Here is a 13,633-nt window from a genome sequence, read left to right on the forward strand (position 1 = left end):
TCCACATTTGTTTGTTCCAGTCTTATTCCAAAATGAATTAAATTAATTTATTTCCTCAACATTCTACACACTATCCCCCATAATGACAATGTTAAAAAAGAGTTTTTGAAATTGTTGCAAATATATTAAAAATAAAAAAGCTGAAAAATCACATCTACATCAGTATTGACGGCCTTTCGCGTGAAGCTCTAAACCATCAGACCATCAGAAACTGAACTCTCTGCTCTGATGAGACTCAAATTGAACTCTTTGGAGTGAACGCCAGGCGTTACGTTTGGAGAAAAGCAGGCAACGCCTGCTCCAGGCTAATAGCATCTCTACAGTGAAGCATGGTGGTGGCAGCATCATGCTGTGGGGATGTTCTTCATCAGCAGGAACTGGAAGACTAGTCAGGATAGAGGGAAAGATGAACGCAGCGATGTACAGAGACATCCTGAATGAAGACCTGCTTCAGAGTGCTCTTGACCTCAGACTGGGACGGTTCATTTTCCAGCAGGACAATGACCCAAAGCACACCGCCAAAATATCAATGGAGTGGCTTCACAACAACTCGGTGAATGAGTGGCCCAGCCAGAGCCCAGACGTAAATCCTATTGAACATCTCTGGAGAGATCTGAAAATGGCTGTACACCATCGCTTCCCATCCAACCTGATAGAGCTTGAGAGGTCCTGCAAAGAGGAACGGGCAAACATTCCCAAAGACAGGTGTGCCGAGCTTGTGGCATCACATTCAAGAAGACTTGAGGCTGTAATCACTGTCAAAGTATTGAGCAAAGGCTGTCGATACTGATGTATATGTGATTTTACAGGGTTTTTATTTTGAATAAATCTGCAACAATTTCAAAAACTCTTTCTTCACATTGTCATTATGGGGGATAGTGTGTAGAATGTTGAGGCTGAAAGGCTGAAACATAAAGAAGTGTGGAAAAACTGAAGTTCTATCAATAGTTTCCGAATGCAGTGTATCTATACACACAGATACATATACATTCACACACACATACACACACACACACACGCACACACACACAAACACAAACACACACAGAGATATGCAAACCCCTATAAACACATTCACACACACAGAGAGAACCCCCCAGACACAAACACATATGCACACATAGACACTCAAACACACGCACATATATATATTCTACACACACAAGCGCATTTATTCACACACACACACACACACACACACACACACACACACACACACACATACTCTATGGCCAATTTAGTTGATCAGTTCCCCTATAGCGCATGTGTTTGGACTGTGGACTGAAACCGGAGCACCCAGGGGAAACCCACGCCAACACGGGGAGAACATGCAAACTCCACACAGAAACACCAACTGACCCAGCCGGAACTCGAACCAGTGACCTTCTTGCTGTAAGGCCACAGTGCTAACCACTGAGCCACCGTGTCACCTATATATATATATATATGCACACAAACACACAGATGAGTTTGTCTCATGATTTTAAACTGCCATTTTAAAGCTCCTCCTTTAGTGTTTACATCACTGAAGTAACGAAACTGTGGTGTGTGTGTGTGTGTGTGTGTGTGTGTGTGTGTGTGTGTGTGTGTGTGTGTGTGTGTGTGTGTGTGTGTGTGTGGTGTGTGTGTGTGTGTGTGCGTGTGTGCGTGTGTGTGTGTGTGTTACAGGAATGACCCCCAGTAATCAGAGGGGCGTTCTGGACATCTTTAAGAGCTCAGATCAGAGTAAGATGCTCATCGCCACATCAGTCGCTGACGAGGGCATCGATATCCCACAATGCAACCTGGTTCTGATGTACGAGTATGTGGGAAACGTGGTGAAGATGGTGCAGGTTCGAGGTGATTGACAGATTCAAAGAGCACACACATAAACACAAACACACTCTGTCTGCTGTGTGTGTGTGTGTGTGTGTGTGTAATGTGTTTTCTTGTGTTTATGGTGTGTGTGTAATATTTTGTGTGTTTAATGTGTGTGTAATTTGTGTGTGATTTGTGCATGTGTGTGTCTGTGAGTCTTCTCTCTGTGTGTGTAATTTACATCTATGTATGTATGATATGTGTGTCTATGTAATGCATGTGTGATGTGTATTTGTGTGTAATGTGTGTGTTTGTATCATGTGTGTATCATGTGTGTCCATGTGTAAAGTCGCTGTGTCATAATGTAATTTGTGATGTGTGTGACTTGTGTGTGTAGGTCGTGGGCGTGCGCAGGGCAGCCGGTGTTTCCTGATCTCCAGCAGTGCCGAACGCATTGAGAAGGAGAAGATGAACATGATGAAGGAGAGACTGGTGGAGGCGGCCATTGTGGCTCTGCAGAGTCGCCCTGCGGACCTCAGTTTCAAGGTGCTGCATTAACCGCAAGCTGCGACCCATTTTTTGTTTCGTATCGTGACGAAGTTTCTAGAGAAACCGAATATTAAATGAGTAAACAGTGGGCGTGGCTTGTTTTTTTTCCACTGCAAGCTGATTGGATGTAGTGAAGTAGGCGTTTGATTCAGAAAGATGGGGAAAAGGGTTTGAGGAGGGTTACAGCCTAACAGACTCCTCCCCTTCATCATTTCTGCCTGTCACAGCGATATCAAAATTGACAGCTGAAGGGGCGTGGTTAAAGGTCTTGTGAAGTGCTTTGAAATGTCCATTTTTATTGGATGTTTGAAACATGAAACATGCACAGGGGGCGTGGCATAGAGCAGCCCCTCCCCTTTTATAAAAAGTGTTTTATATATATATCAATAGTGTTGTGCAGTGGTGGTTCTAAGGGGGTGGGGGTGGTGCCACCGTGTCAGCAAGCCTGCCCCCCCCCTAAATTTGTCAGAAATAAAACGCCACGGAGAAGCGAGATTAGCCATCAGTGACACACTGTGGAGATATGACTGAGGTCTCTCTCTCGCACACTCGCTCTCTCTGCTTTCCCCTGACTTGTGTCAGTGACGGTGCTGCGTGCATCAGTTTCACATTCGGCAGAAGTTAACCCCCAAACTGACAGGTGTGTGTTTTGAGTGTATGTTTATGTGTGTGTGTTTTGAGTGTATGTTTGTGTGTGTGTGTGTGTGTGTGTGCGTGTGTGTGTGTTTTGAGTGTGTGGGAGTATGTGTGTTTTGATTGTGTGTACGTGTGTGTGCGCGTATGTATGTTTTAAGTGTGTGTGTGTTTTGAGTGTGTTTGTTTGTACTGCGTGTGTGTGTTTTGAGTGTATTTTTGTGTGTTCACATGTTTGTTTGTGTGTTTTTAGTGTGTGTAGAAGTGTTTTAAGTGTGTGTTTGTTTATATGTGTGTGTTTTGAGTGTATGTTTGTGTGTGTGTGTGTGTGTGTGTGTGTGTGTGTGTGTGTGTGTGTGTGTGTGTGTGTGTGTTTTGATTGTGTGTACGTGTGTGCGCGCGTATGTATGTTTTAAGTGTGTGTTTGTTTATATGTGTGTGTTTTGAGTGTATGTTTGTGTGTTTACATGTTTGTGTGTGTGTTTTGAGTGTGTGTGAGAGTATGTGTGTTTTAATTGTGTGTTATGATTGTGTATACGTGTGTGTGTTTGTTTATATGTGTGTGCTGTGAGTGTATGTTTGTGTGTTCACATGTTTGTGTGTGTGTTTTGAGTGTGTGTGGGAGTGCTTTAAGTGTGTGTTTGTTTATATGTGTGTGTTTTGAGTGTGTGTTTGTGTGTGTGTGGGTGTATGTGTGTTTTGATTGTGTGTGTGTGTATGCGTGTGTGTGCGTGTGTGTGTGTGTGTGTGTGTGTGTACGTGTGTTTTAAGTGTGTTTGTTTATATGTGTTTGTTTTGAGTGTGTGTTCACATGTTTGTGTGTGGGTGTGTTTTAAGTGTGTGTTTGTTTATATGTTAGTGTTTTGAGTGTGTGTTTGTGTGTGTGTGGGTGTATGTGTGTTTTGATTGTGTGTGTGTGTGCGTGCGTGCGTGCGTGTGCGTGTGTGTGTACGTGTGTTTTAAGTGTGTTTGTTTATATGTGTTTGTTTTGAGTGTGTGTTCACATGTTTGTGTGTGGGTGTGTTTTAAGTGTGTTTGTTTATATGTGTTTGTTTTGAGTGTGTGTTCACATGTTTGTGTGTGGGTGTGTTTTAAGTGTGTTTGTTTATATGTGTTTGTTTTGAGTGTGTGTTCACATGTTTGTGTGTGGGTGTGTTTTAAGTGTGTTTGTTTATATGTGTTTGTTTTGAGTGTGTGTTCACATGTTTGTGTGTGGGTGTGTTTTAAGTGTGTTTGTTTATATGTGTTTGTTTTGAGTGTGTGTTCACATGTTTGTGTGTGGGTGTGTTTTAAGTGTGTGTTTGTTTATATGTGTGTGTTTTGAGTGTGTGTGGAAGTATGTGTGTTATGATTGTGTGCACATGTGAGTGTGTTTTAAGTGTGTGTGTGTGTGTGTGTGTGTGTGTGTGTGTGTGTGTGTGTGTGTGTTTTGAGTTTGTTTGTTTATGTGTGTGTGTTTTGAGTGTATGTGTTTGTGTTCACCTGCTTGTGTGTGTGTGACTGTGTTATGATTGTGTGTACTTGTGTGTTTGCGTGCGTTTGCATGCTTGTTTGTGTGTTTTGAGTGTGTGTGTGGTCTTGGTATTTATGACATTATAAGGACCAAATGTCCCCACAGGTATAGCAATACTAGTAATTTATGATCTTGTGAGGACATTTTTGGTCTTTGTGAGGACAACAGCTCATAAATCACTCAGAATTAAGTATTTTAAAAAGTAAAAGTGCAGAATGTTCCAGAATGCATCATTACAGCTGTGGAGAGTCCAGATATAACATGAAAACTCAACATGTGTGTGTGTGTGTGTGTGTGTTCAGGTGGACATACTACAGAAGGAAGATAAAGCACGGAGAGATTTCCTCAGCGCCAGTCCTGATAAACCTAAAACACAGGACAGCTTCAAGCTCCTCTGCGCAAAGTGCAAGATGTTTGCGTGTCAGAGCGACGACCTGCGAGTCGTGCAGGTATCTCTTTCATTATTACATTCATTAGAAATATAGCTGCAAGCAGCGATTAACCGGGTCCAGGCGTGTGTGTGTTCTGAGTTTGCGTGATTCAATCTGTCCTTAAATGATGGAAATATTCTGCATAAGTCTGAGTTTTGTTTGTGTGTGTTTCAGGAGTCTCATCACATAGTTGTGGACCGCTCCATGTTCTCCCGCTGCTCCAGAGTTCCTCACAGAAAGCCCATCAACTTCTGTGGCTTCAGTAAGAAGGAGAAGATGCAGTGTGTGGAGTGCAAACAGGACTGGGGGCTCGTCGTCTCATACCTCACCATACAGGTCACCGCTCACTGCTGTTACGCTTTATTTTACTGTGTTATTTACTGATGCTGTTGAGGAGTTTGGTCTAGTTTTTTTATATTTGTAGAATATTACGCTGTTTTAATCATCTATGCAGTCCTGTCGCCATCTTGTGAAAAGACAACGTAAACCGTCTTTGGTCAGCTCAGTATGGCAGGCTAATAGCCGCTGACACGCTGTCTCTCAGAAATGATAAATATTTAAATTAGGCATCTTTATAGTTATCTTTATAAATAAACTGCATAGCTGCAATCTAAACAATGACGATCTCACCTTAAAAAGCCTCAAAGGTACATTATGTTGTCCAACAGCAGCAATATTTGTCAAACTGTACAGTGTCCTCAGCTTGTTGCTGCATGTGGGCGGAACCAGTGCTGTTACTGCAGAATATCATATATATATATATATATATATATATATATATATATATATATATATATATATATATATATATATACAGTTTATTTTTTACCCAGTTTCTGTTTAACGGAGAGCAGATTATTTCAACACATCTCTTATCATAATAGTTTAATAACTCATCTCTAATAACTAATAATAACCTTTTGGCTTAATCTTATAAATAATTTATTTTCTCTTTGCCATGATGACAGTAAATAATATTAGACTAGATATTCTTCAAGACACTAGTATTCAGCTTAAAGTGACATTTAAAGGCTTCACTAGGGTAATTAGGGTAAAGTTAGGGTAATTAGGCAAGTCATTGTATAACAGTGGTTTGTTCTGAAGACTATTAGAAAAAAAATGAGCTTAAAACCCTAAAATTACCCTAAAATGTAAAAAAAAAAAAAATCTGTTTTTATTCTAGCCGAAATAAAACTTTCTCCAGAAGAAAGAATATTATCAGACATACTGTGAAAATTTATTTGCTCTGTTAAACATTTAAAAAGGAAAAAACATTCGACGGAGCTAATAATTTAGATTTCAACTATATATAATTAAAATTATGTTTATAGAAATCATATGAATGTGTCTGTGTGTGTGTTTTAGGTTTTAGTTACAGGTATAGTTGTCCTTCTGGACTTTTTTATTTAATTAATGCTTTTCTCAAAAGCTATATCATTATTTTGATCTGTTGATTATTAGTTCAACAGATTGTAACTGTGTTTAGGTAGTTTTTAAATATTTTTAGTTTTCAATAATACACTGTTTATATACTTCAGCATTAAATATTGAATGAATTATTTTATGTAAAATGGGTTCAAGGCGAGGCAAGTTTATTTCTATAGCACAGTTCATACACAGTGGCAATTCAAAGTACTTTACATAAACAAGAATAAAAGAGACAAGTATTTAAAATATATATATATATAGATAAATAGTATAAAAACAGATTAAAATGTGTTAAAACAGGTTATACAAGAATAAAAAAGAGGAGTAATACATAATAGTGCGATCTGTCGGACGTAGCACAGTGCTCATTCAGTAAAGGCACAGCTAAACAGATGTGTTTTCAGTCTTGATTTGAATGTGCCTAATGTTGGAGCACATCTGATCATTTCTGGAAGCTGATTCCAGCAGCAGGGGGCGCTGTTAGTAGCTGATTCACCCTGCTCTGACTGAACTCTTGGAATTTCTAGTTTATTTGATCCTAAAGACAATATAAACTAATATAAAACCAGTGCATACATCACATGCATAAATCACGCCATGGACATGACATTAAGATGCCTAAAGGTTTAAAAAAGCCTATATATCGAAGGAAGAGGAACAAATGAGAACCTTTCTGTCATAAACTATTGTAAAACACCTTGTCAAAAGCTGCCAACAGATTACATACAGGAATAGAGAAAATTCTTTAATTATCAGCTGTCAGTCAGCGCCCGCTCTTTTTTTTTTTTTTTTTTGTCCTGGTCATTGCGCCTTTGCTGTGTGCTGTGTAAAGGCAGACGATTGGAGTCATTTAAAAGACTTTTAAAAGGTGATGTAAGCAGGTCATCAAACAAATCAGATACAGTTACAAAATCAGAATTGACCATCAAGATCTGCAGTGTAAATGCAGCCTTAGTTTGCCTGAATCAGTATCCAGGCGGATATCATTGATTATCTTTATAAGGGCGCTCTCTGTACTGTGATGTGCTCTGACTCAATAATATTCAAAATTAAATAAAAAAACTATGCTTTTTACGTTCAAAAAGTTATATGTATATATTATAGTGGTTAAACCCTGTCAATCCACCTTTTTTCTATTTTAACTATTAAGACTGCATTAAATATCATAAATATCATAAATATGTATAGATATTTAACAATTTCGTGACAAAAATGCATATTAATTATTGCAAAAATATTCATTTTTATGAATATTCATGGGGCTGCACGGTGGCACAGTGGGTAGCACGTTCACCTCACAGCAAGAAGGTCGCTGCTGAAAGGGCATCCGCTGCACAAAACATATGCTGGATAAGTTGGCGGTTCATTCCGCTGTGGCGACCCCAGATCAATAAAGGGACTAAGCCAAAAAGAAAATGAATGGAACAAAATATTCATTTGGAAATGTTTCAAGGGGACGCTAAAATGTCTCTTGTATAGGGTCCCCATAGCAGGTTTCTGACTTCGTAAAGTTCACAAAAGCTCCAGTTTTATAAGCTCATTTATTACTTCATAAAATATTCCTAGAATCAGAAGGTCCATGATTGACCATATATGGCTCGTGTCATGAATATTAATGAGCTCCTCTCTGATGTTCCCTTCTTAGAGACACACACACACAGCATGATGTACTCTGAACACAGACAAATATTAATCCAATCAGAGTAACTGATTTTGCTCACCAGTTCTGTTGAGGATAAAGGCTAAATTATAATTAAACTTGACAAAAGATAGTGATAGAGACATATGGCGATGTATTTTGAAGTTATAGTCAAAGAAAACACAGCCAGGAATTAATATCAACCTCTGCATGAACAGATGAGCTGAGTGATTTGACATGATTCAGCATGTGTTTGTTAAAACATACTCATTAAATTTCACCATAAACACGATAAATTAACAAAAGATGTAACTAAACATGTCTTACACCTCTTCGGAGTGGAGATGAATAAATGTGTAATCTGTATATCCTGCATTTTGCGTCCTGAGGACAGTTTGAACTTTCCTCGTGCTGTCGTTTCCCAGTAACGCACAGTAAACAACTTAGCGCTAGTGTTTTCAAAAATAAAAGTCCCTCATACATAATAAGTGAAATATACGCTTAAAATAACTGAGGGAGGAAAATTATCATTTTTGTCTCACTAGAAAACGTTGTTGCTTATCAAATGCAGCATGAGGTGTGCATATTAATGATCTCAGAGCTTTTTTATGATCTGATGACATGGATGTTCGTCAGGTCCGGATGAACAACCTAAAGTGGGCATACATGCAAATGTGGAGGGCGTGGCCCATCACAGTTTGTTATGTCTTCTGATTGGCCTGTTGTCCAGGTGGGGTTTTTCACTCGTTAAACTTACATGAGAACGAGAAAACGGTGGTTTCTGAGGCTCACAATATGCCCATTTCCATATACTGATCTCTTATTATTCTACTATACCTTGGTATACAGAGATTTTCATTATAGGGCACATTTAAAATGCAGCGCCTTAAGACAAAGTCACTTTAAGCCAAGTCATTTCACTCGGCGGCCATCTTTGAAACACCTCTCAGGCAGTATGCTCGGGCATTCTGTCTGAACGGGGAACATCAAATTCTACAAAACTGTTGGCCAAGCTCACGATTACATTACATATATGCAATCACCAATAAAATTAAACAACAACTGCATCATAACTTTTGTTTCTAAACGTTCAAATCAAACAAAATCGCTATATTTTCAGGTCGCCCGAGCTAATGTGCATGCGCACACGAAAGGAACAAGATCACGACACCAAACTCATTTATGAGCGTTCTACATATTATCGTCCTCTGAATAATTCTCCGTCAGATCGCACTAGTCTTCTGAAGTAATCCACAACTTGGTTCTGTTGGCGAATCTCCTCCAGAAATGACAGCGACTCTTTGTTTACACGCTTGTGATGTGCGTTTGACAGGACGTTTGTTCCATACAGATTACCAAACCAAAAAACTTTTGTTTTTAAGTGAACTAGAACGTAGAGATTTCAAGCTTTATGAGGATGTATTTCTTATATCTGTGAAGCAAGTATTCCCTGAGATTAGTGTTTTTGACTACAAAAATCTCCCTGGAGAAACGTCAGTCTATCTCGATTGGTCAATAGTAGGCGGGGCTTCATTCGGCATATTGATCGTTACAATTTCCCCCATTCAAAACTATACGAGTGACATGTCTTGTGTATTCTGTAGTCTTTAATGATAATAAACAGACGTATTGTTGTGTTGTGATTTCAGGATCTGCCGCTGCTGAAGATCGAGAGTTTCGTGGTGCAGAATTTGGTCACTGGAAAGCAGCATTACTTCAGAAAGTGGCGCGACGTGACGTTTGCCATCCGAGAGTTTGACATGACGGAGATCACACCTGAAACATGGGCGCTGGTCAACTGAGAAGAAACAGATGAACAACACACACAAACACACACACTCCTCACATTGAGTGCGGAAAACGCTTCAATTACAAATGTTTCCCAAGGGATGTTTAACAGAGCAATGACATTTTTCACAGTATTATGAGACTATGAGATCAAATTACTGCCAGAAATATTGTGCTCATGGAACAAAAACTAATAAGTGTCAAATAAAAAACTGAAAACACGAGTAAAATAATAATGATAAAACTAAAAACAACACGATCACGTATTGAAAGATCATCCTTCAGACTTTGTGCTTAGATCATTAAAATAGAGTCTAATAAGCGTGAATCAATAATGACGCATTATAGTGACTCTGCCTTCGTCTGACTGGCTAGAGCAGCAGCTGTCAATCACAACCTGTGACCAATGATGACGCAGAAGGCCACCTTGATTCAAATAAAAGTTTAATGGCGTCTTTCGCAAATGCAAGCGTCAGTTTCAGCCAGGCTCAGGCATCATTTTCACATTTAGCGTCACGTTGTTTATTTTAATTTGTGTGTTGATCTGAAAAGGACGTGTGTTAAGGCACTTTGTTCTCACATTGCTAGTTTAAAGGCGAAATCATGTGAATGTATTTAACACATCTGATATTGTGGGATTTGCTGGTGATAATAAAAATAAAATTGTCAAAATATGGATAGCGTGAATGGAAGTTTATGACTATTAATTATTGTTATTTATTATTGACTATTAATTATAGCAAGAAGGTTGCTGGTTTGGTGTTGGTGTTTCTGTGTGGAGTTTGCATGTTCTCCCTGTGTTGGCGTGGGTTTCCTCCGGGTGCTCTGGTTTCACCCACAATCCAAACACATGCACTATAGGGGAACTGATGAAGTAAATTGGCCATAGTGTATGTGTGTGAATGAGTGTGTATGGGTGTTTCCCAGTACTGGGTTGCGGCTGGAAGGGCATCGGCTGCGTAAAACATGTGCTGGAATAGTTGGCGGTTCATTCTGCTGTGGCAACCTCTGATGAATAACGTGACTAAGCCGAATGAGAATCAATGAATGAATAATACTCATTCAAAATATTTTATTTTATTTTGGACTTTGCATTTTTTTATTTAACATTAATAATCGTTTAGTTTACTATAAAATATAAATGTAAAAAATTATGTAAATAATGCAGAATGCTTAAACGCTGATAGAGAATATTTGATTCTGTCAATAATTGTAACTTATTGATAAAATTTATAAACCGTAACTGAGTTGACGATAACAGAGTTGAAGATAACAGAGCAGACGATGAAAGAGTTTACGATGAAAGGGTTGAAACTACCAGAGTTGACGGTAACAGAGCTAACGGTAACAGCTGACGATAACAGAATGCAGTAACAGAGTTGACGATAAAATAGTTGACGATAACAGAGTTTACGATGAAAGGGTTGAAGGTACCAGAGTTGACGATAACAGAGTTGAAGGTACCAGAGTTGACGGTAACAGAGTTGACGGTAACAGAGTTGACAATAACAGAGTTTACGATGAAAGGGTTGAAGGTAACAGAGTTGACGGTAACAGAGTTGACGATAACAGAGTTGACGATGAAAGGGTTGACGGTAACAGAGTTGACGATAACAGAGTTGACGATGAAAGGGTTGACGGTAACAGAGTTGACGTTAACAGAGTTGACGGTAACAGAGTTGACGATAACAGAGTTGACGATGAAAGAGTTGAAGGTACCAGAGTTGACGGTAACAGAGTTGACGATAACAGAGTTGAAGGTACTAGAGTTGAAGGTACCAGAGTTGACGATAACAGAGTTGAAGGTACCAGAGTTGACGGTAACAGAGTTGACGATAACAGAGTTGACGATGAAAGAATTTAAGGTACCAGAGTTGACGGTAACAGGGTTGACGGTAACAGAGTTGACGGTAACAGAGTTGACGATAACAGAGTTGACGATGAAAGAGTTGAAGGTACCAGAGTTGACGGTAACAGAGTTGACGATAACAGAGTTGAAGGTACCAGAGTTGACGGTAACAGAGTTGACGATAACAGAGTTGACGATGAAAGAATTTAAGGTACCAGAGTTGACGGTAACAGGGTTGACGGTAACAGAGTTGACGGTAACAGAGTTGAAGGTACCAGAGTTGACGGTAACAGAGTTGACGATAACAGAGTTGAAGGTACCAGAGTTGACGGTAACAGAGTTGACGATAACAGAGTTGAAGGTACCAGAGTTGACGGTAACAGAGTTGACGATAACAGAGTTGACGATGAAAGAATTGAAGGTACCAGAGTTGACGGTAACAGAGTTGACGATAACAGAGTTGACGATGAAAGAATTGAAGGTACCAGAGTTGACGGTAACAGAGTTGAAGGTACCAGAGTTGACGTTAACAGAGTTGACGATAACAGAGTTGACGATAACAGAGTTGACGATGAAAGGGTTGAAGGTAACAGAGTTGACGATAACAGAATTGACAGTAACAGAGTTGACGGTAACAGAGTTGACAATGAAAGAGTTGAAGGTACCAGAGTTGACGGTAACAGAGTTGACGGTAACAGAGTTGACGATGAAAGGGTTGAAGGTAACAGAGTTGACGGTAACAGAGTTGAGGGTACCAGAGTTGACGGTAACAGAGTTGACGATAACAGAGTTGACGATAACAGAGTTGACGATAACAGAGTTTACGATGAAAGGGTTGAAGGTACCAGAGTTGACGGTACCAGAGTTGAAGGTACCAGAGTTGAAGGTAACAGAGTTGACGGTAACAGAGTTGACGGTACCAGAGTTGAAGGTACCAGAGTTGAAGGTACCAGAGTTGACGGTAACAGAGTTGACGATAACAGAGTTTACGATGAAAGGGTTGAAGGTAACAGAGTTGACGGTAACAGAGTTGACGGTAACAGAGTTGACGGTAACAGAGTTTACGATGAAAGGGTTGACGGTAACAGAGTTGACGGTAACAGAGTTGACGGTAACAGAGTTGAAGGTACCAGAGTTGACGGTAACAGAGTTGAAGGTACCAGAGTTGACGATAACAGAGTTGACGGTAACAGAGTTGACGATAACAGAGTTTATGATAATAGGGTTGAAGGTAACAGAGTTGACGGTAACAGAGTTGACGGTAACAGAGTTGACGGTAACAGAGTTGAAGGTACCAGAGTTGACGATAACAGAGTTTACGATGAAAGGGTTGAAGGTAACAGAGTTGACGGTAACAGAGTTGACGGTAACAGAGTTGACGGTAACAGAGTTGACAGTAACAGAGTTGACGATAACAGAGTTTACGATGAAAGGGTTGAAGGTAACAGAGTTGACGGTAACAGAGTTGAAGGTACCAGAGTTGACGGTAACAGAGTTGACGATAACAGAGTTTACGATGAAAGGGTTGAAGGTAACGGAGTTGACGGTAACAGAGTTGAAGGTACCAGAGTTGACGGTAACAGAGTTGACGATAACAGAGTTTACGATGAAAGGGTTGAAGGTAACAGAGTTGACGGTAACAGAGTTGACGGTAACAGAGTTGAAGGTACCAGAGTTGTAGGTACCAGAGTTGACGGTAACAGAGTTTACGATGAAAGGGTTGATGGTAACAGAGTGAAGGTACCAGAGTTGAAGGTAACAGAGTTGACGGTAACAGAGTTTACGATGAAAGGGTTGACGGTAACAGAGTTGACGGTACCAGAGTTGACGGTACCAGAGTTGAAGGTACCAGAGTTGAAGGTAACAGAGTTGACGATAACAGAGTTTACGATGAAAGGGTTGACGGTAACAGAGTTGACGGTACCAGAGTTGACGGTACCAGAGTTGAAGGTACCAGAGTTGACGGTAACAGAGTTGACGATAACAGAGTTTACGATGAAAGGGTT

The 13,633-nt window shown here is 39.8% G+C and overlaps 1 protein-coding gene across 1 annotated transcript in view; it reads left to right on the top strand.

Annotated features, from left to right (window-relative positions):
* rigi (RNA sensor RIG-I) overlaps positions 1 to 10,251 on the top strand; it is a 31,499-nt gene extending 21,248 nt beyond the window's left edge. Inside the window, exons 15-19 of the mRNA XM_056448969.1 lie at positions 1,669 to 1,839; positions 2,195 to 2,343; positions 4,795 to 4,941; positions 5,098 to 5,259; positions 9,640 to 10,251. Of these exons, the coding sequence (XP_056304944.1) occupies positions 1,669 to 1,839; positions 2,195 to 2,343; positions 4,795 to 4,941; positions 5,098 to 5,259; positions 9,640 to 9,792 (782 nt within the window). The 3' untranslated portion in view covers positions 9,793 to 10,251. The remainder of the gene's footprint in view (positions 1 to 1,668; positions 1,840 to 2,194; positions 2,344 to 4,794; positions 4,942 to 5,097; positions 5,260 to 9,639) is intronic.
* Positions 10,252 to 13,633: the final 3,382 nt, after the last annotated feature.

This window comes from Danio aesculapii, chromosome 23 (assembly GCF_903798145.1).
Source record: "Danio aesculapii chromosome 23, fDanAes4.1, whole genome shotgun sequence".
In the NCBI taxonomy this organism is placed as follows: domain Eukaryota; kingdom Metazoa; phylum Chordata; class Actinopteri; order Cypriniformes; family Danionidae; genus Danio; species Danio aesculapii.